Consider the following 22650-nt stretch of genomic DNA (forward strand, 5'->3'; position numbering starts at 1 on the left):
TGCGGAGCAGAGGCTCCAGACGCTCAGGCTCAGTAGTTGTGGCTCACGGGCCCAGTTGCTCCGCGGCATGTGGGATCTTCCCAGACCAGGGCTCGAACCCGTGTCCCCTGCATTGGCAGGCAGATTCTCAACCACTGCGCCACCAGGGAAGCCCGTCTCAGTATATTTTTAAATGTATAATGTTTCCATTTGTTCAGCTTATTTTTTCTTTTTTAAAAATTATTTATTTTTGGCTACATTGGGTCTTCGTTGCTTCGTTGCGCATGGGTTTTCTCTAGTTGCAGCGAGTGGGGGCTACTCTTGGTTGCGATGCGCGGGCTTCTCATTGTAGTGGCTTCTCTTTGTCGCAGAGCATGGGCTCTAGGCGCACGGGCTTCAGTAATTGTGGCGTGCAGGCTCAGTAGTTGTGGCTCACAGGCTCTAGAGCGCAGGCTCAGTAGTTGTGGTGCACAGGCTTAGTTGCTCCGCGGCATGTGGGATCTTCCCGGACAAGGGCTTGAACCCGTGTCCCCTGCATTGGCAGGTGGATTCTTAACCAGTGCGCCACCAGGGAAGTCCCCGTTCAGCTTATTTTTAAGGCTGAATTAACAAATATCTCTATTCACTTCAAATGCCTCTATTAACGAAAGAGTTAATCATTTTTCTCCATCCTCTTCTCTTAAAGACTTACATAAAATGATACATAGTTAATTGTCTCTGATGCCATTTCAGTATTCAATTCTAATTTACCCAAATTTCACGTTTTCTGGGTTAGTTTTTTTTAAAAAAGGGGGCAAGGATGCACTGATCAGTAACTAGTTTCCAATATGCTATAAATATTTTCTAAAAGTCTACAGTTTCAGACACTGAGATCACAGCACTGTCCACTTATAAATAGAGTTTCCAGTTTTTGACTTTCATTTTCCAACTAGTTGAAGGGTGGGGCAGTAAAACATTTCCCATAAATAAATGAAGTACTATGATACTCCACACTTCTTTTACCACTAGCTGCTGACCATCTGTCATAAAAAAAGACACACCCTGGAAGGCAGTATCAAATTTTTAGAAACAGAAGTAGCCATGGCACTATTTCCTGAGATAAAATTTTGAAGAAAAAAAAAAAGTTACTGACTAAAAGATTCAAGAAACACCCACAGGGTAACATCCACCCTGTTTACCTTTTGTAAGCATCATCCTTATCATCTTCCCCTCATGCTATTGAGTTGCTACCATGTTCCAGGCACTGTGCTAAGAGTCTCATACATATTCTTTCAGTACATCTTCACACAAGTGCCTATGAGGCGGGCATCACTAATGTTACATCCTACGCATGAGGAAACTGATACTTAAGAATTGTAAAGTAACTTTCCCAAGATCATACAAGTAATAAAGGGAAGAGACCGGATTTGAACCAGATCTAACCACAGACTTCACATTTTCAACCATTACACTAGTGAAATTCCCCACAGGACATATTTTCTTCGTTATGTGGGTGAAGGTGATACTGGGTTTGTGTGAATTCCATGCTCCTTCAAAAGCCATTTTAACATGCAAACATTACCACGAATAAAGTGTTTAGCCAAGGAAATTATAAACTTTTGACTAAATTTGGTGAGGAAATATGTAACTTAAATTCATCTGATGTAAGAGTTTTAGATGAGGAGAGAAATTTTTCATGTACATTTTTATTAAGGAATCATTAAATGTTTAAAGTAGGCTACTTGAGAAATATGTAATATTATTAATAACTGAATCACGCCCTTATTACAATCTTTTCCCATTCATTACTAAAAAATAATTGGTAGGACTTCTGGGTTAGTATCAGGGCAAATCAGCAGAATCTAATGTGCCTTTTTTCCAATTTCCATTATAATATCTGTGAAGAATTACAAAAAGATGAAAACTGGCAACAGTGTTGGAAACTAAAGAGAAGACCAGATGCCAAAGTCTTGAGGGGATTTTCACTAATGTCAATGCTGAAGAGATTAACAACATATTCTTGGATTCTAACATAAGAATCAAAACCCAGTACAAAAGAAAATCGAAAAAGATGGATTCACTTTGTCTACCTCTAGCTATAGAACTCAGGAGCCGCACTAAACCAAAAGTGGGCAGTGATCTCCTCTTAGCTGTCTTCCAGAGGTAGCCCATCATGCCTTTCCTCTCTCACTGCCAGTTTCTTCCCTCTCTATGTCCCTCCGGAAAGCAAACACCAGACCAACCTGGGAGGAAACAGAAGAAACTAGACAGATGTATCACATCCGAGAATGTGATGCAGCCAGACAGAAAATGTCTGCAACAACCCTCAGAGCACTACATAACTATGAACATAGTGTAGAAGCTCTTTTGTCAAAAAGGGTAAAGTAGGGAATCAAAAAAATAACATCATTTCTTAAACATTTTTTTTCCTTTTTTTAAAATTGAAGTATAGTTGATTTACAATATCATGTTAGTTTCAGGTATATAGCACAGTGATTCAGCCATATATATATATATATATATATATATATATATATGGCTGAATATATACATATACATATATGAATATATATATATATATATTCAGCCATATATATATATATATATATATATATATATATATATATATGTGTATGTTCCACTTCAGATTCTTTTCCCTTATAGGTTATTACAAAATATTGTGTATAGTTCCCTGTGCTACACAGTAGGAAACATTTTGCTTTAACTTAAAATATATATATATATATATATATATATATATATATGTATATTTACTTGACTGCAGTGACTACACAAATAGACTTTGAATGCAGGGCTACTGGTTGGTGTTCCCTATCATCTTTATTTCATAAGCCATTTTTATAATGTTCCATCTCCAGTTTCTAGTGCTGTTTTTCTTACACTGGAGCGAAAGCTGAAGAACATGTGAATTTCCAGATTTCCATAGAATAATGGTGGCCATCTACATTTGAATCTCTCCACACGCTTCCCTTAAAAAATGTACTGAAAAGGAAAGAAAGTCAAGTCACCCAACACCCAAGCCTACAACATGAGCAGGAGAGAGAACATATTTAAACCTGGATGGACATGAGGAAATAACCATCTAAGACCTGAAGGGTCAGTGCCAGTGCCCATGCTAGGGAAGAGTCAGGCTGGGATCATGCCAAAAAGGGTGCAGGGTACAAGAGGGGAAGGGACTCAGATCATGTCTCATTAAATAAACCCAGAAAGAGGGCCCCACCCTGAGTGACCAAAGATCTGGTACCTGGGGGACTGGATGACTGGCTACCAGGAGTTATAACGAAGTGGCTTGGAAAATGTGCAGGATCAGAGTGGCAGCCCCGGGCAGGTGCCAATTCTGAGAGAGGCAGTTGAAGAACAGGTGTCTTTTGGAAGATGGATGGGAAAGGGAAAGGAGGCAGAGGCAAAAGATCATGGTCCTCCTGTAATGACATAGTATCTATCATAGAATCATAAGAAGGTGGACCAGAAAGAAAGGGGCAGCATTTACTAAAGAAAGTGTACTTCACTGGAGCAACATAAGAAGGGGCTCTTGAACTAGGAAATAAATTAAACTATCCAAATCCCACCCCCACAGATCACCTGCTATCGTGAGTCCAGGAAAAGCTAACATACATAAACATGACAGAAAGAGCTCAGCGTCTAAACAAAATTACCATAGAAATTTTAAAAAATAGCAAATGAGAATTCAAAATTTTGACAAATGAAAATATTCTCGCATATGGAAAAAAAGTCACAAAGCAGAAGAAAACATTTACATAATATTTCAACATGAATTAAATATAACTAAATCAGCGAATACTGATATTAAAAAAAGTTACCATGAATCAAACATTTAAAAACTCAGACACCGAACTAGGGGAAGAAACTGAAAGAAAAAACAAAATCTCAGAAATGAAGGGACATTATATATACCTAAAAGTATATGAAAGCATATAGAGAATGAAAATGAAAAGAGAGAAGCTAATTAATTCAAAATAAGGGGAAAAAAGAAGTGAAAATGATCAGAAAGGAACTGAAAGAGGCAAAAGATATGCAAACAAGGTTCAATAATATCTGTAATTGGAGTCCCTGAAAAAGAAACACAATAGAATGTCAATTTAAAACTATAATTAAAATAAACTCTGAAATAAAAGACCTGAGTGTACCCTACTGTGCATCTGGGAACCTGGCCCAGTTTGGTCACTTTTGAGACATATCTAGTAAAAAACTCTTAGACTTTAAATAATAATAGTGATAATAAAAATCTTTCAGACCTCCAGAGACCTGGTCTGGGAAGATCCCACATGCCGGGGAGCAACTAAGCCTGTGTGCCACAACTACTGAGCCTGCGCTCTAGAGCCCGCGAGCCACAACTACTTAGCCCATGTGCCATAACTACTGAAGCCCATGCACCTAGAGCCCGTGTTCCGCAACAAAAGAAGCCACCGCAACAAAGAGAAGCCTGCACAGTGCAATGAAGATTAGCCCCCGCTCACCGCAACTAGAGAAAGCCCGCATGCAGCAATGAAGACCCAACACAGCCAAAAATAAATAAATAAAGTAAATAAATGTATAAAAAAAAAAAGAAAGAAGATCACAGTAACAAATTTATAAACAGCAACATACAAAACAAGTATACAGTGGGGTAACATTTTCTAGAAACTCAAGGAAGGGAAAGTATGAAACAAGGATTTTATATCAGTTGAACTGCTTTGCTATTATCAAAATTGTAGGAATGGTTTTAATATATGGGCAAAAATCCAAAGAATCCTGAGAAATCTATTAAAGAATGAATTCCTCCAACTAAGAGATAATTGAGAACACTTTAGAAATGGACAAGTGGTTAGCACAGAATATATTATTATAGATCTAAGACAAAAACAAACTTGTGGACAAGGATAGAAGAATAGCATTATATATTATATGCTCTGACAAAGTAGAAATAATAGAACTAAAAATAAAACTGAAAGAGAAAGGCAAGAGAAAGGGTAAAATTGAATAAGTTGTTGATTTCCTTATAGGTAATAAGTGGGAGTCGAAGATGACATTTAAAGCTGACAAACCAAATAGCAGAACCTAAAAAGGGACTAGAGAATTATATAAAGATATTAGTATAATGATGACACTAGAATAAACTATACATTGTTCTAAATATTAAAAGAACCAACATAAGATCAAAGATAAAAAATAAATATAACATAAAACAATACAACAAAGCTAAGGATAAAAATTACAGCAATATATAAAAACTCATCTACTGAAATAAAATATTTTCTGATTGGATCACAAAGAAAAACCTTATAACTAAGGTTATAACCTAATAACTACAAAATACACATTCTTTTCAAGACTACATGGCATAGACTCCAAGAAAGTGGACCAAGTCTCAAATTTAAAAGGATTGAAATAATAAAAAGTATGTCCTCTGACAACAACAGAATTAAACTAGAAATCAATAATCTAACAGAGAAAACCTGAAATATTTGGAAAATAAACAACACACTTCTAAACACATGGGTCAAAGAAGAAATCACCATTTGCACTATTTCCGCCATTATTCTTAACAATAATTTTGACATAAATTCTACCTTGTCAGATATACCAAGATTGTAATCTCAGCTTTCTCTGTGTTTGCAGGTAAACTTGGTACACTTTGCTGTAAAGGTACTTACCAGAAGACAATAAAGTAGTGTCTATAGAATCATAAGGAGAAAAGATTTGACAAGAATTCTTTGTCAAATTATTATTTTTGTTTGAAGGTAATAGAAAGATATTCTTCCATATGCAAAGATTTTTTTAAAAAGCCTTATCATTTATGTGCCTCTATGAAAATTAAAGTATTAACCAACTGATCAAAAGATTAATTAAAATTAGGAACTGAGAATGTGAAAGTTAAGGAGTACTTGTAATATAAAAAGTAATTAACATATAGATCAGTATACATACTTTCTCTATATGTGATTACAAAGTTACATGCAGAAGAAAAACTCTTTAGAAGAGTTATAAGATTTATAATATTATATTTCAGAAAGCTGGGTCTATGATCCCAGATTGAATTAAAAAGCACTTGAAAGTAGAAAATAAACAGGAAAATATCGATCAAAAAAGTAAAGGCACAATAAAATTTTCTTTGGGTATTTCTGCTTCCAGCCAAGATGGAGTAACAGGAAGACTGGATTTACCCTCCTACCTAAAACAACCTAAAGGGAAACAGACAGAATATATGAAACAACAGTTTTCAAAAGATGAGATATCAGGCAAAGGACAGTGATCCCTGAGTGACAGGAAACAAAGGAGGTGAGTCTTATTATTGCCTTAGCTTACTACCTTGAGAATAGTAAGATTCTAAGCCCTGGTACAGGGATGGGGAACTGAGGCATAACCCAGTGGACTCCCTGATTTGAGAGCTGAGGGCCCAGGGAGACCCAGGGAGCTAGAGTTGATAGGATAGAGTACCAGAGAAGAGAAAGTTGCACAGAAAGAGAACCCTGGAGATTTGCAGAGAGCCCCCTTAGAATATTTAGCTGAGCACTGATCAGACATATGTAAGAGAACTACCCAAAACTAGGGAAAGAACCATCTGAAAGGATTAAAGGGACCAGTGCCCAACATTCACATGGAGTTGGGAAAAATAGTATCTGTTCCCATCAGCCAGATTGGAAAAACTTAAAATTCACAGGGCACTTGGTAGATTACTAGGGAGGTTTTGACTCAGCAGTGAAGAATAGGTAGCCCTAGACTGGACACTGCTCTGGACCTGCCTAATAAATCATAAATGCAATACCCAGAAGGCTCAAAGTGTTCTCAACTAATTTAACTTCATCTCAGAACAAAGCAAGAAGAGTTATAACAATAAATAAATATCCAAGAAGGTAAAACGTACAATGCCTGGCATCAAATCAAAGATTAAAAGTCATGGAAACATGACCCATAATGAGGTAACCATTCAATCACAACCAACCCAGAACTGACATAGATGTTGGAATTAGCAGAGGACATTAAAACAGTTATTATAAACTATATTCTGTATGTTTAGAATGTTGGATATAAAAAAGATATGAAAGATCCAAATTGGACTTCTACAAGTGAAAACCTAGAATATGTGAGATGAAAAACATACTGGATGGAGGCAAAACATTCTTGGACATAAATCATAGCAGTATTTTCTTAGCTCTGTCTCCCAAGTCAAAAGAAATAAAAGCAAAAATAAACAAATGGGACCTAATCAAACTTAAAAGCAAAGGAAATCGTCAACAAAATGAAAAAACAATCTGCAGAATGGGAGAAAATATTTGTACATGATGCAACTGACGAGGGGTTAATATCCAAAATATAAAAACAGCTCATACAACTCAATATCAAAAAAACAAACAACCTAATCAAAAAATGGGCAGAAGACTTAAATAGACATTTCTCCAAAGAAGACAGACAGATGGCCAAAAGGCACATGAAAAGATGTTCAACATCGCTAATTATTAGAGAAATGCAAATAAAAACACAATGAGGTATCACCTCACACTGGTCAGAATGGCTATCATGAAAAAGCTTACGAATAATAAATGGTGGTTCCCCTTTCTGGGAACCCTCCTACACTGTTGGTGGGAAAGTAAACTGGTGCAGCTACTGTGGAAAACAATATGGAGGTTCCTTAAAAAACTAAAAGTAGAGCTACCATATGATTCAGCAATCCCACTCCTGGGCATATATGCTGAAAAGGTGAAAACTCTAATTCAAAAAGATACATGCAGCCCAATGTTCATAGCAGCACTATTCATAGTAGCCAAGACATGGAAACAATCCAAGTGGCCATCGACAGATGATTGGTTTAAGAAGATGTGGTATATGTATACAATGGAATATTACTCAGCTGTAAAAAAGAATGAGTAATGCCATTTGCAGCAATATGGATGGACCTAGAGAATATCATACTAAGTGAAGTAAGCCAGACAGAGAAAGACAAATATTATGTGATATTGCTTATATGTGGAATCTAAAAAATAATACAAATGAATTTATATACAAAACAGAAACAGACTCAGAGACATGGAAAACAAATTTACGGTTACCAAAGGAAAGGGGAGGGGTGAGGGATAAATTAGGAGTATGGGATTAACAAATACAAACTACTCTACATAAAACAGATAAGCAACAAGGATTTACTGCATAACCCAGGGAACTATATTCAATATCTTATAATAACCTATAATGGAAAATAATCTGAAAAAATATGAATATATAACTGAATCACTTTGCTGTACACCAGAAACTAACACAATATTGTAAATCAAGTGTATTTTAATTTAAATAAATAAGTGATATTATAAGTTCTCAATATTTTCAATTGCATGATTTATAAGATTATTGATGACTAGTACAAGATTCATAAATATTAAGCTAATAACTGCATTCAAATATTTTAAATATATAAAATTCATGAATCCTTTAAAAAAAACTATACATCAAAGGACATATTCATTAGAATGAAAAGGCAATCTACAGAATGGGAGAAAATATTTGCTAACCATATATATATATATATATATATATATATAAAATAAGGAGTTAATATCCAGAATATATAAAGAACTCCTGCAATTCAACAACACAAAAAACCAAACAATCTCATTTAAAAATGGATGTTTGTTTTTTTGATATTGAGCTGCATGTAAATTTTGGAGATTAATCCTTTGTCAGTTGCTTCATTTGCAAATATTTTCTCCTATTCTGAGGGTTGTCTTTTCGTCTTGTTTATGGTTTCCTTTGCTGTGCAAAAGCTTTTAAGTTTCATTAGGTCCTATTTTTTTTGTTTGTTTTTATTTCCATTTCTCTAGGAAGTGGGTCAAAAAGGATCTTGCTGTGATTTATGTCATAGAATGTTCTGCCTATGTTTTCCTCTAAGAGTTTGATAGTGTCTGGCCTTACATTTAGGTCTTTAATCCATTTTGAGTTTATTTTTGTGTATGGTGTTAGGGAATGTTCTAATTTCATTCTTTTACATGTAGCTGTCCAGTTTTCCCAGCACCACTTATTGAAGAGGCTGTCTTTTCTCCACTGTATATTCTTGCCTCCTTTATCAAAGATAAGGTGACCACATGTGTGTGGGTTTATCTCTGGGCTTTCTATTCTGTTCCATTGATCTGTATTTCTGTTTTTGTGCCAGTACCATACTGTCTTGATGACTGTAGCTTTGTAGTATAGTCTGAAGTCAGGGAGCCTGATTCCTCCAGCTCCGTTTTTCTTTCTCAAGATTGCTTTGGCTATTCGGGGTCTTTTGTGTTTCCATACAAATTGTGGAACCCTCTTGCACTGTTGGTGGGAATGTAAATTGATCCAGCCACTACGGAGAACAGTATGGAGGTTCCTTAAAAAACTAAAAATAGAACTACCATACGGCCCAGCAATCCCACTACTGGGCATTTACCCTGAGAAAACCATAATTCAAAAAGAATCATGTACCAAAATGTTCATTGCAGCTCTATTTACAATAGCCAGGACATGGAAGCAACCTAAATGTCCATCAACAGATGAATGGATAAAGAAGATGTGGCACATATATACAATGGAATATTACTCAGCCATAAAAAGAAACGAAATGGAGTTATTTGTAGTGAGGTGGATGGACCTAGAGTCTGTCATACAGAGTGAAGTAAGTCAGAAAGAGAAAAACAAATACCATATGCTAACACATATATATGGAATCTAAAAAAAAAAAGAGAGAGAGAAAAAAAAAGGTCATGAAGAACCTAGGGACAAGATGGGAATAAAGACACAGACTTACTAGAGAATGTTCTTGAGGATACAGGGAGGGGGAAGGGTAAGCTGGGACAAAGTGAGAGAGTGGCATGGACATATGTACACTACCAAATGTAAAATAGATAGCTAGTGGGAAGCAGCCACATAGCACAGGGAGATCAGCTCAGTGCTTTGTGACTACCTAGAGGGGTGGGATAGGGAGGGTGGGAGGGAGGGAGATGCAAGAGGGAAGAGATATGGGGACATATGTATATGTATAACTGATTCACTTTGTTATAAAGCAGAAACTAACACACCATTGTAAAGCAATTATACTCCAATAAAGATGTTAAGAAAAAAGAAAAGAAATAAAATGGATGAAGGACTCAAGTAGATATTTCTCCAAAGAAGATACACAAATAGCCTGCGAACACATGAAAAGATGCTCAACATCACTAAATACAAGGGAAATGCAAATCAAAACCACAATGAGGTATCACTTCACATCCAATAGAATGGCTACTATCAAATTTTTTTTAAAGGGAAGGAAAGAATCAGTGCTGGTGAGGATGAAGAGAAACTGGAACTCTTGCGCATTGTTGGTGAGAATATAAAATGGTACAGCCACTAGGCCAAACAGAACAGCAGTTCTTCAAAAAATTAGAAATAGAATTACCATATGATGCAGCAATTCCACTTCTAGGTATATAACGAAAAGAACAGAAAGCAGGGTCTCAAAGAGAGTTTTGTACACCTATGTTCATAGCAGCATTATTCACAATAGTCAAAGGTGGAAACAACACAACTGTCCAACAATGGATGAATGGATAAACAAAATGTGGTATATACATAAATGGAATATTAATCAGCCTTAAAAAAGGAAGGAAATTCTGATACATGCTACATGAATGAACCTTGAGGATTCTATGGTAAATGAAATAAGCCAGTCACAAAAAGACAAATACTGTAGGATTTCATTTGTATGAGGTATCTGCAGTAGTCAAATTTATAGGGACAGAAAGTAGAAGGGTGGTTGTCAGAGGCTGGGGGGAGGGGAAAGTAGAGAACTGTTGTTTAATAAATATAGAGCTTTAGTTCTGCAAGATATAAAAATTTCTGGAGATTAGTAATACAACAATGTGAATACACTTAACACTACTGAACTGCACACTTAAAAATGGCTAAGACAGTAAATTTTGTTATGTGTATTTTATCACATTTAAAAATAGATTAAAAAAAGAAAAATATACCGGATGGAATTAATAGAAGATTAGGAATTGAGAAAAAAATTAATAATCTTGAAGGCATACTAACAATCTATCCAAAATGAAATACGTAGAGAAAAAATAATTTAAAAATAAAACAACGAAAAGAACATCAGCAAGCAGAGGGCAACTTTAAGTGTCCAGGTGAGAAGACTAAATATCTCCATTCTTCCCAAATTAATTTTCATGGTTAATCTCATTTAATTTTTAAGAAGCTTTTCTTTTAATGAAATAATTCCAGAGTTCATCAGAAAAAATTAAAAAGTGGGACTTGTCAAGAAAATTTTGTAAAGGAAATACAATGGGGAGGTGAATAGCTATTTCTGCCAGGTATTTAAATATACTCTAAAAAGTATGTTTACAACAGATTACAGATTACAACAGTGAGGTGCTAACACAAGAACAGCTAAGTCAGTGGACTAAAATAGATGGCACCAAGACAGATCATAGCACTAATAAGAACTTAGAACATAAAGTGGTACTGCAAATCAGTGATAAAGGAAATATTCAATAATAATAATAATGAAATTATTATTCAATAATAATTACTCAAAAATCAGTCTGGGTTGTCTTGGTAATATTTGAAATAAAGCATCATTTTAGTTCAGAGGTTCTTAAACTTTGGCTCATTAAGAATTATACTTCATTGGGCTTCATGGTATCTGTGAAAATGGGGTGAAAAGTGACTTATCTTTCCTTCAAAATTCCTCTTGAAACTGAATCCATAGGTGGGGAAAGTCTTTATAGCTTCATACTAAGTTTTTAAGACATTTCACATCATCAGGTAATATTTGATTGTCACCACTGTCATGTTTTTTTTAATAATTAATTAATTAATTAATTAATTTTTGGCTGTGTTGGGTCTTCGTTGCTGTACCCGGGCTTTCTCTAGTTGCAGCAAGCGGGGGCTACTCTTCATTGCAGTGTGTGGGCTTCTCATGGTGGTGGCTTCACTTTTTGCGGAGCACGGGCTCTAGGTGCGCGAGCTTCAGTAGTTGTGGCACACAGGCTCAGTAGTTGTGGCTCGCGGGCTCTAGAGCACAGGCTCAGTAGTTGTGGTGCACGGGTTTAGTTGCTCCGCGGCATGTGGTATCTTCCCGGACCAAGGCTCGAACCCGTGTGCCCTGCATTGGCAGGCGGATTCTTAACCACTGCGCCACCAGGGAAGTCCCCACTGTGGTGTTATAACATCTAGAAGAGTTTCCCATTGATTAGAATGGAAAAACATTCCTACCATTATCATTAGGGGTTCTGCTTTGGTTATATAAATTTAATGATATATAAAGTAAGTTTAAAAATCCTTCGAAGTGTCTTGAAACAACCTATAGGCTGCTTATCAAGTTGAAAAGCAGAGAAACCATACAGAGTCAGAAAGAACTTGGAGAAGCCATGTTCCCTAGAATTGACAAACATGTTCTGTGGCTTCGAACAGGTGAAAAACTGAAGCAGTCAAGGAACTCAGATTGCAAAGAATGTCACCCACTCCAGAATGGCTATTTCTTCTAAAATTTAATATTTTGGAGCAGACCTAAGAGGAATTGATAACTACACAACTAGTGAAACGGATGCTCTCAGCATAGCCGACTCTGTTACTGCCATTACCGGCATTCCTATTTCATGAGACCTTTTTGAAATTTTCAGAAACTACCAACATCTTGAAAATGGTATTTCCAAGTAAATATCTTACTGAAAAAAAGGTCGAGAACTCTGGGCATAGACTGAGAATCCGACATTTGGCTGTCCATTTGTTTTTACTGCTTTGGAAGAGAAGTTCCTGACGTCAATGTGACTGGTTGCTTTCTGCATCGGCCGGCATGGGTGCCAAATGCTCTGCCGCTGGTACTGAATGAACGCTTGCCTAGTGCTGTGAGGAGCGTCAACTTCATCGGGACAGTGGGGGCCGAATCACTGCTTTCAGGATCTTTCATCAGGAAAAGGGAGCAGAATGAGAGCAGTGCTTCACTTACTAAACAGAAATTTGCTGAATTTCCAGAGGAAAGTCTTGAAATGCTTGATTAGACATTGGGCAGAAATTTTACTTTTTTCAAATAGAAAAGGAAAGCCACTCTCTCATGGTTTCACGTACTTGGACAATAGTTTTGGTTGTAATACTCTAGTTACAGCCCTGCAGTCAACATTATGTCTGCTGCTGAAGGACTCAGAGCTCCTGTTCTATTCAAGATGGGTCACTAGGAGTTCAGCATGCCTCTGACACTGAGGAAAGACCTTCTGCAATCTGGAGTTAAGGGTGGCAAAACTTCTTCCAATTTCTCAGCAGGCAGAAGCAAGTATGTGCCAAACTCCTGACAAAGATAATTTTAAGATTGAAATGTGGGTTTATAGTCCAAAATTGGTGATATGGATGAACATCAATGACTTGCACTTTGCCAAAGATCAGAACCTCAGTGAATCTGGGAACAGAGGAAATTATTCAAAATAAATTCATCTGTTTCTCAACTCAATTCTACCCTCATTTGGCCAAGTATGCCACGATAGCTCCATTTGCTCATGTGTGCTTTTATAAGCCACAATAAGGCAAGTGTGCTTTTTTTTTTTTGCCACCAAAACGAAACAAAACAAAAAAATCAAAACTGATTGGATGGCAAGCGTGACACATATGTTATCATATCAAAACCACTCAAAACTTTCTCCTGCTTCTGTAAGTCAAACTTCAACAGCCTTCATGGTGGAAGTTGGCGATAAGCTGAAGTTCAAGTTTTGCTTTGTTTGGAAATTTTTATTTCCTTTTTATCATAAAGTAGGTATTAATTTTTGCATTAAAAATGAGTGAGAGGCAAAGGTTTTCAAAGAATGTCATATTTTTCTATGTGTACATAGAAAAGAATGTGTAATCAATATCTAACATCATAAAAATAAATTCTATCTAAATTATTGTACATATGCTTAGGTACTTTTTTTGGTAACCTCATAGCTTTCAGAGTCTCAAGGAGCTCTGTGATTCAAAAATTTGAGAAAAACCCCATTCCTCTGATTTAGATATTGACCTCACGTAGCACACAAAATCATTTCACAACAGTTCAAGAATTACATGGAAGAAAATCAAACCACAACACTTAGAAGAAAATATAAATGTTTAGCGGATTTCAAGCTGAGAAAAAAGCTTTCTGAACAAAAAAGCAAGAGAAAAATAATAAATAAATAAAAATGGCCATTCTCTAGTTCAATTATTTAATTTCACTTATATCTAAGGGGAAAATGCAAACTGTAAACAGAGGAGGTCATTTTCCCCTGGTCACTAGGGGACCAGTCAATCAGCCACTACCCCTTGCTGTAACACCCAACAGAGGTTTAAAACTATTACACTAGACATTGTCACTCCATCAGTAGAAACAATACCTCCAGTATATGTACATTTATTTATATTTGTTTATCAATTGGGTATATGTACTAATCTACTAATATATTATATATCTTATAAAATATATACTTAAAAAAAGATGAGATAAAATTAACTACAAATACAAGTTTTAAAGTTTTCTTCCTGCACCCTTGCAGGTGTGTACACCTCCCCATTCTGGGGGCCATTGTTCGGCATGGCGGTGGCTAAACAGGAAGGCCCTGCCACCATTGCCAAAGCTGAGTCTGCGTTCTGCTCCCCAGATTGTGTACCTCCTTCACATCTGCCAGCTCTCTGTATCACAACACACTGTTTTACTGCCTTCCTAGTGCAGATCATTATGGGACGTCATCTACTTATTTATGGGTTTACATGTTTATTCCCACCCCCCGCCCCCCCGACTCCCCATCTAGAATATAAGCTCCATGAGAGTCAGGATGGTGCCTGTCTTGTTCATTCCTAGTTCCTCCACACCTAGAACAGGGCTTGGTATATAGTAGGTGCTCATTAGATACTTATTGTGTAATAAGGGTATACAGCTGCTCCCCCACTCAAATTCCGGCTCTTCCCCCTGCTTGGTCCTCCATTCTCCTAGCAGGCAACAGGGCAGGTCCCCTGACCCTCTGCAGGAAGCAAACAATACCCTATCCTACTTCTTAGCACAGCTTCCACTTTAAAGACCTCTTAAGGAGGGTGAGCCACTGAGGACGATCTTACTCCTCATAGAAAACACAGGCCCCCAATCTCAAATCCAGAACTTAAAAATATATACATATATAATTACAGTGTTTCTAAAGGCAGTTCTTCTTCTTTTTTAATCATCTATTTGCAAGCTGAACTAATCATATTCATGCAAAAGCGATCCTTCTCGATCAAGTCAAGCTGTTCTTAGAGCTTCTGTCCTGGGAGGGAAAAGAGACAGGTGGGCAGGTACCTGATGGTTTTCCACACATCGAAGCCATCCAGAGGCTTGGTGCCCTCTGTGCTGCCCCCCGCCAGCTTCACCAGGGTCGGCAGCCAGTCGGAAATGTGGATGAGCTCCCGGTTCTTCACGCCCCTCCGTTTCAGCAAGGGGCCGGCCACAAAGCCCACCCCTCGCACGCCTCCTTCCCACAGGCTCCACTTTCTTCCTCGAAGGGGCCAGTTATTGCCCCCTGCCAATGTCTGCCCACCGTTATCTGAAACACAATTAGGCCACGGCATGAGGACAAGGTTAACTATTAGATGCATTTAAGAACAGAAGACTTGGACGCATGTTATTATTAAATGGTGCTTAGGAACTAAGAAAGAAAATTCCTCTTTCCCCTCTCCCATTCCACTACCCTCCTCCCACCCAACACAACCCTCCATCCCACAAACATAACCAGGGCGCAGCACGGCACATGTCTGACACTAGACCTTTAAATCCTCCATGGAGAGGGCCACTGAAAAACAAGGAAGGCCCCTGAGGGGAACTGCTTGGGATAGAGCCCTGTGCTGAGCAATGAATAGGATTCAAATGCATGCATGCGACTTTGTGTAACACAGGAGAGTGAACCCAGGTAGGTGGAGCCCCTCCCCGTACATGAAAAGACACCTCTGAATAAGTTTCACTTAGGAACCTAAAGCTTCTAATTAGTGGGGATAGCGAACCTTTTTATTTTCTTCCTGGAAAATTTTTCTAACATTTAAACTGGTAACAGAATTAACACTTGACTCCCTGGTGATCTGAACTCTTAAGTGTGAAAGGTGAAGACTTCGCCAGTGGGTTAAATGTCTCTGTACACAGAACAGTTGGATGGAAAAAATAATTGCAAGAAAAATTCCTCCCTTCTTGACAGGATGGCAGGACAAAGCTTCATCGTATACTGTGTGCCAGGGGAGAAGGTTTCTCTCCCAAGACAGCCAAGGGAATGGAGGACATTGGGGAAGCCAGAGAAGATACAAAAGTGACTTCAGTATCTTACCAGCTGGGTGGGGCTCAGAGTTAGAAATTAAGTTGGACTGTAGAAAGTAAAAAGTCATATTTCTTATATACTGAGGTTGTAGAATCATATTATCTCCAAAAGAACTCATACACTTAGGTGACTTTAGAGATATGTTTTAAATATCACTTATTTGCATGTGCATTACACTCCGATTAAATGTTTTCTAAAAGCCACTGGTATCCAAATGAACCACAGGAGGGCAGTATGACAGATGTGCTCTATAGAACATTATGTATAAAGAACTCTAACAAAGAAATCAAGCTCTATCAAAGCCAAAGGATGCTCATGGAAGGAAAAAGAACCAGTATTTGTTAAGCACCCACTCTGCACCAGGCACCCTTTTAATTTCACATCATCACAGACTCTGGAGTCTGACAGACATGGAATTGAAGCATGATGCCAGCCACTCACTAGGTGTGTGACCCAGGGCTATACACTGCCTCAGTTTCTCATCTTTAATGTAGAGATAATAATTCCTACCTCATTCATGTATTATGGTGAGAATTAAGTGACACCATTTATAATAATGGTTTGGGGCTGGGTACCTGGCACAATCTAAGTGCTCAATAAATGGTAGCTAATATTTATAACGATATAAATAGTCTAGTATTATAACTATTTTGTCATGAGAGAGAGAGAGACTTGAAAATGCCAAACAGCTAATAAGTGGCAAAGCTAGGATTCAAACAATGTCTGTGTGACTCCCAGTCTCCTCCTGCCCCCAGAGTGCCCTGCTCCTGAGGTCCCTGGTATAGAGTGAGTTTTATATCTATATAAAACTTTACCTCTCTATGAAAAACATAAGCATGGTCAATCTCAGCTAAGTGTACACTCTTCCCATGATACAGCAGGAGAGCTATCTCAAGGTGATGATAATTCCCTTATGAGGAGCCTCTGTTGCTGGTGGGTAAGAAGTTCAAGGCTCTACTGTCAAGGAGGCTTCTGATCAAGCCCTTAACACACCAGGTCTTCAGTTCTTCTCTGTGCTTCGTGAGGGGGAGAAGGAAGAGTCTTGAGCTACATTAGCGGAAGGTAACAGTTCTTCAACACAGGTGGGTGACAATCAATCTCATCATTTGCTATCAGACAAGAACCTTTTCTTAAACCTCACATCTCTTCTTGACAAAGCAAACGGTCACCCAAGCCAGTTTATTAAATACACATTCTATTTCACATGAGCAGACCTGCACGTTCAAAACAGGGGGCACCATCTTTAGACAAAGGGAATTCCTCACACTCCATTGAGTATCAGTCGCCAATAACCATTGTATCAAAACTTAAAAGAAGGTGCTGCTCATGTGATACAAAAATACACTGGAAAGAAGTGTTTACACTCTACCTGTGAAGTCAAGAATGGCTAAGACAGCACTATCATTTCCCTCTACTGTCTGGATTGCTATAAATGATACTGGCTCAGGGATTGTAGAAGACGCCTGTTGTCTCCATTTTTGATAGATAACACTCTTTTGAAATATTAGATAATGTCTCTTTCAGTTCCACCTATTCGTTAGTGCTCAATACAGAAACGGTGGATGGTGAAGATGGTAGAAACAAGAGTGGAGGTGATGGGGAGAAGCGTGGGGTGGGTCTGGAATCTGATCTTAGGCCCTTGAGGTATGACTCAGGAAGGAAAATACTCTGGGCTGTAAAGAGAATTTGGCCACGGCTGCTACCGTAGGAGTTGGAAGGTGTTTCCGCATCTTATTTGGGAGGTGCCGATGCAGTGCGTGTGACTGTTTTTGCATTAGCTTCTGTGATGTTTTTCCCATTAGCAATGATAAGCGGTTCTATCGTCTGTTATCGATGTGGCTTCCTCCGTCATTTTTTTGAGAGCACTCCAGGGAGAAAGCACTGTTAACTGACACACCCGCAACTCATTCTCTTGGGCTCCCCAGTCACAAAGCCAACTGCAGAATCCACTGCATGAAGAGGACAATTCAGCTTTGCCAGGGACCTGGCCAGGCGGCACTGGCTGACGGTCTCCACTTATCAGCAAAAATCCACAGACTTAGGCCTTTGAGAAATAGGGTGCTGTCATTGGTCCATTGGTTCATTTGCCCAGGTATTTCAAGGAGTTGGACATAAAACTGATCAGAGTAACAGCAAGAATAAAATCAGCTCATTTGAAACAAGGTAGGGAAGGGGCCTTCCAATATTGTTCACTTAAGTCTGACATAAAGTTCAAAAAGACAATGGAACCACCACCATTTCAAACAAGTTTCTTTTCATTTTCTCTCCTAATTTTCCTTTGGGCAAAAGTTAATTTTTGTTCTTGTTAAGAATTAATTTTCAAGAGAAAATTTTCATGTTTCATTTCCTGGCTGACTTATGAAAAAACTTCCAAATCAAAATAAGATGACTCGCCTTTCCGTTCGGCGGCAGCCGTCAGGTGAGCCGAGATGCGCGCTTACAAGTACATCCAGGAGCTATGGAGGAAGAAGCAGTCGGATGTGATGCGCTTTTGCTCAGGGCGCACTGCCGGCAGTACCGCCAGCTCTCGGCGCTGCTCTGGGCGCCCCGCCCCACCCGGCCCAACAAGGCACGCAGGCTGGGCTACAAGGCCAAGCAAGGCTATGTCATATTTCGGATTCGTGTGCGCCGCGGTGGCCGCAAACGCCCAGTTCCTAAGGGTGCCACCTACGGCACACCTGTCCACCATGGTGTCAACCAGCTCGTTTGCTTGAAGCCTTCAGTCTGTTGCCGAGGAGCAAGCTGGACGCCACTGTGGGTCCCTGAGGGTCCTGAATTCTTACTGGGTTGGTGAAGATTCTACGTACAAATTTTTTGAGGTTATCCTCACTGATCCATTCCATAAGGCTATCAGAAGACACCCTGACACCCAGTGGATCACCAAACCAGTCCGCAAGCACAGGGAGATGCGGGGGCTGATGTCTGCAGGCAGGAAGAGCCGCGGCCTTGGCAAGGGCCACAAGTTCCACCACACGATCGGTGGTTCTCGCCGCGCAGCCTGGAGAAGGCGCAATACTCTCCAGTTCCACCGCTACCGCTAATATAAGTAATGTTTGTAAAATTCTTACCTAATAAACAGTTTAGGACATCCATGTCTGCTTAAAAGTTTTTTAATGTCTGTTAAAACTAGTTGTGTGCAGATTGTTCATTGAATGCATTGTCAAATTCTGAAAGTTAAAGTGCAATAATGTTTGAAGACTTTAAGTGATGGTGTATCTTGTTTCTAATAAGGGAAATGCCTTTGTTTTTGCTTTATTAGGGAGTTGATATGTCCATGTTTAAAATGCTGTTTGGGGGATTCTCCGGTGGTTCAGTGGTTAAGAATCCGCCTGCCAATGCAGGGGACACGGGTTTGAGCCCTGGTCCGGGAAGATCCCACATGCCACGGAGCAACTAGGCCCGTGCGCCACATCTACTGAGCCTGCACTCTAGAGCCTGCGAGCCACAACTACTGAGCTCGCGTGCCACAACTACTGAGCCCGCACGCCTAGAGCCGGTGCTCTGCAACAAGAGAAGCCACCGCAATGAGAAGCCCACGCACCGCAACGAGGAGTAGCCCTTGCTCACTGCAACTAGAGAAAGCCCGCATGCAGCAACAAAGACCCAACACAGCCAAAAAAATAAAATAAATAAATAAACAAATAATGCCGTTTGGTACAATAGGTGTAAAATTCTGTAAAAGAGGAGTGCAGAAACCAGCCATGTAGATTTGTTGGTGCATGTGATGAAATCTACAGCTTTACTGGGGTGATGCAATGCTCTGCTGGTTTACTCTAAAGTGGCTGTTTTATGGAGTCTGGCAAGGACAAACTTTAAATTGGGTTTTCCTTGGAAATGTGAAGGATGTCGTGATCCTTTATCATGATCATATGCAGAAAAATAATGAAAGTTGACTAGGGCCCACATTTTTAGACTTAATCTACTATTCCATTTATGTAACTGCTGCTTCCAAAAGGCGAAAAGTAAAGGAATGCCACCATTTTTTAAGAGAATTGAATAAACCTGTTGCAAGAAGTTTCTCTTACAAATTGAAACAAATCCTGGTTAACCTAAATTAAATTGCCTTGGCCTCCATGGTACCACTGAAGTTCACATAAAAGGTGGGAGCTCCTGATTCAATCCTATGACTCTGGGATCTGTAGAATACTTAACTTCATGCAAAATAGTGATGGTATTTACACTAGTGTATATCGAAACTGATGGAAATTGAACACTAGGTAAATGAGAAGGGAGTTTTTAACCCTAAGGTTTGTAAGCTAGTGATGCTAGGATCGGGAAATTGGTGTTCATCGGGTACCTTTCAAGTGTGGGAGGATAGAAAAGGCTTGGATCAAAATTTTAAATGTTTCATCTGTAGTATTAGTTTGTGACCATTATGAACTCTAAGCCACCTTAGGGGGGAAAATAGGGTTGGTTTTATTTAAAAGTAACATTGCTAAGTCCAATCAGTGTTATCTTGGGTCAAGCCACTTTATCCATTCCCACAAGGCTACTGAGGAGAGTCATGAAGTTGGTGTCAATATAAGTTCAACTGGTTTCCGAAAAAAAATAAATAAATAAGATGACTCCAAATAGTAAAGGAAGCTATGAAACATTTTTTGGGGGGAAACCATTTTTCAGCAATGTTTTTGGCAGGGGGAAAACCTAATTATAAAATCTTTGCCGTATAGAAAAGAAATGTCAAAATAAAACAAACGTCATCTACAGATGGTAAATCTCACTTTATTATTCATTATTGAAAAAAAAATAGCTGTCAAAAAGTCATGGAAAAACACTGGTTAGCCAAAGATCCGAGCAAACACATTAAGTATTTGACAGTGAAGCCTCATTTGCATCCAGCTGATAAAAATTAAGATGGAACCATGACAACAGCATTAGTTTTTAGGACTACTCTTCAAACAGGGTAATGTTGTGGCTTGGCTTTAGAAGGCTGCCCTGAACCATCAGTGTATATCTCCATCTTGCTGCCCCCATGGATCCTTCAACCCTGGCCTACCCAAGACAGGTCCTCACTCTGACTTGGGGATCCTGGAGAGAAAAGCAAGGAAGGCTCCAGCACCCTTGCACCAGGCCCTGGACTTCTCTCTGAACAGGCCACCCACGGGAGTGTGACAGATGAGCAGACAACAGGATTTCAGAGACCAAGAAGCCTCTTTGTCCAATAAAGGACCTGTTACTCATGGTTGATTCTTTTAGACTAATTTTTTACTTAATGCAAATTGGAGAGTTAATGTATGCCTGAGTAGTCATCTAAAGGATTAGGTAAATTCAATCTTCTCCTAATGAAAGATTCTAGAGAACATATCTACCCAGACATTCAATTTACAATCTGATGTTCTTCTCTTTCCTTCTTGCTCTACATTCAACACATTCACTTCTGCCAAGTTGATCATGAAAATGGATTTCCAATCCACCTCCCCCTTCTCCAGCCCGGTTGCCTTGGGTCCAGCACTGGTCTCACCTGGACTCCTGGGGTAACATACAGAATGTTTCACACTGCTATCAGAGGCATCTTTGTGAAGCCCAAACCAATCAGGCCACAAGCATGTTTAAAGACCTCTAACTGCTTCCCAATCAGGAAGAAGTTCAAACTTCAGTCCAACACATGGAATCCTTCACATGTGGCTCCAAACTACTTTTGGGGCATCAGCTCCTGCCCTTCCCCACAAAGCCTGCACTGTGCTTCAGTCACAGAGAACTTACTTCTCGTTGTTAGAATACAACATGCTGACGCTGCCTGGGTACATGTTGGCTCCTTTGCCTAAAATGCCCTCCCCATCTTTCCTGCTTGACTTAAATGTCACAATGCTGTTTTTAACTTACTCCCCCAGACAATCTCTGTCTCTTCACTGTCCTCCTGCACTTTATACTTTTCTATCACACTTATCTCTGTATGGTGTTAATTAGTTATTCGTGGTTTGTCTTCCCCGTGAACTCTGGCTCTCCAGGACAAGAACAATGTCTCATTCTTCTTTGCATTCCCTAAGACCTAGCACAGGACCTGCCAAAGAGGAAGGCTCGAGATTTGAGGGTGGAGAGGGGGGAACAAATAAGTGAATGGAGAAAAGGCCACCAAAAATGGAGACTGAAGACACTAAAGATTAACTCTGATTACTGCATAGGGTTTTCTGAGCCTTCATCCAGCTACCCCATGACCTTAACTTTTAGGAAGCTGTTCTGCACACAGATGCTGCTTATTTTACAGGATATTGGCAAGAGGTGCTCCTGGAACCCCATGAGGATTTAAACAAATCCAACCCACAAATACCAGAATTGTTTGTCCAATCTGGATCAGTTACCCAAAGTCAAAGGGGTTGTTGGAGAGCATTTGAGGAAGCACGGTCCTGGACGGGAAGAGAGTCCTCACTCACCCCTTTAACAAATCTTTGTGGATTTC

General features: G+C 39.0%; 1 protein-coding gene and 1 pseudogene across 4 annotated transcripts in view; one reads left to right on the forward strand and one right to left on the reverse strand.

Moving 5' to 3' along the window:
* The window catches only part of ARSB (arylsulfatase B), a 182862-nt gene that overhangs the window by 80967 nt on the left and 79245 nt on the right, over positions 1–22650 (reverse strand). For all 4 annotated transcript variants that reach the window (XM_007175876.2, XM_057541086.1, XM_057541089.1 and 1 more), the window contains exon 5: positions 15251–15494. In XM_007175876.2, the coding sequence (XP_007175938.2) occupies positions 15251–15494 (244 nt within the window). The remainder of the gene's footprint in view (positions 1–15250; positions 15495–22650) is intronic.
* Positions 18683–19294, forward strand: LOC103001650 (60S ribosomal protein L15-like; annotated as a pseudogene).

The sequence above is a fragment of the Balaenoptera acutorostrata genome, chromosome 2, assembly GCF_949987535.1.
Source record: "Balaenoptera acutorostrata chromosome 2, mBalAcu1.1, whole genome shotgun sequence".
Classification (NCBI taxonomy): Eukaryota; Metazoa; Chordata; class Mammalia; order Artiodactyla; family Balaenopteridae; genus Balaenoptera; species Balaenoptera acutorostrata.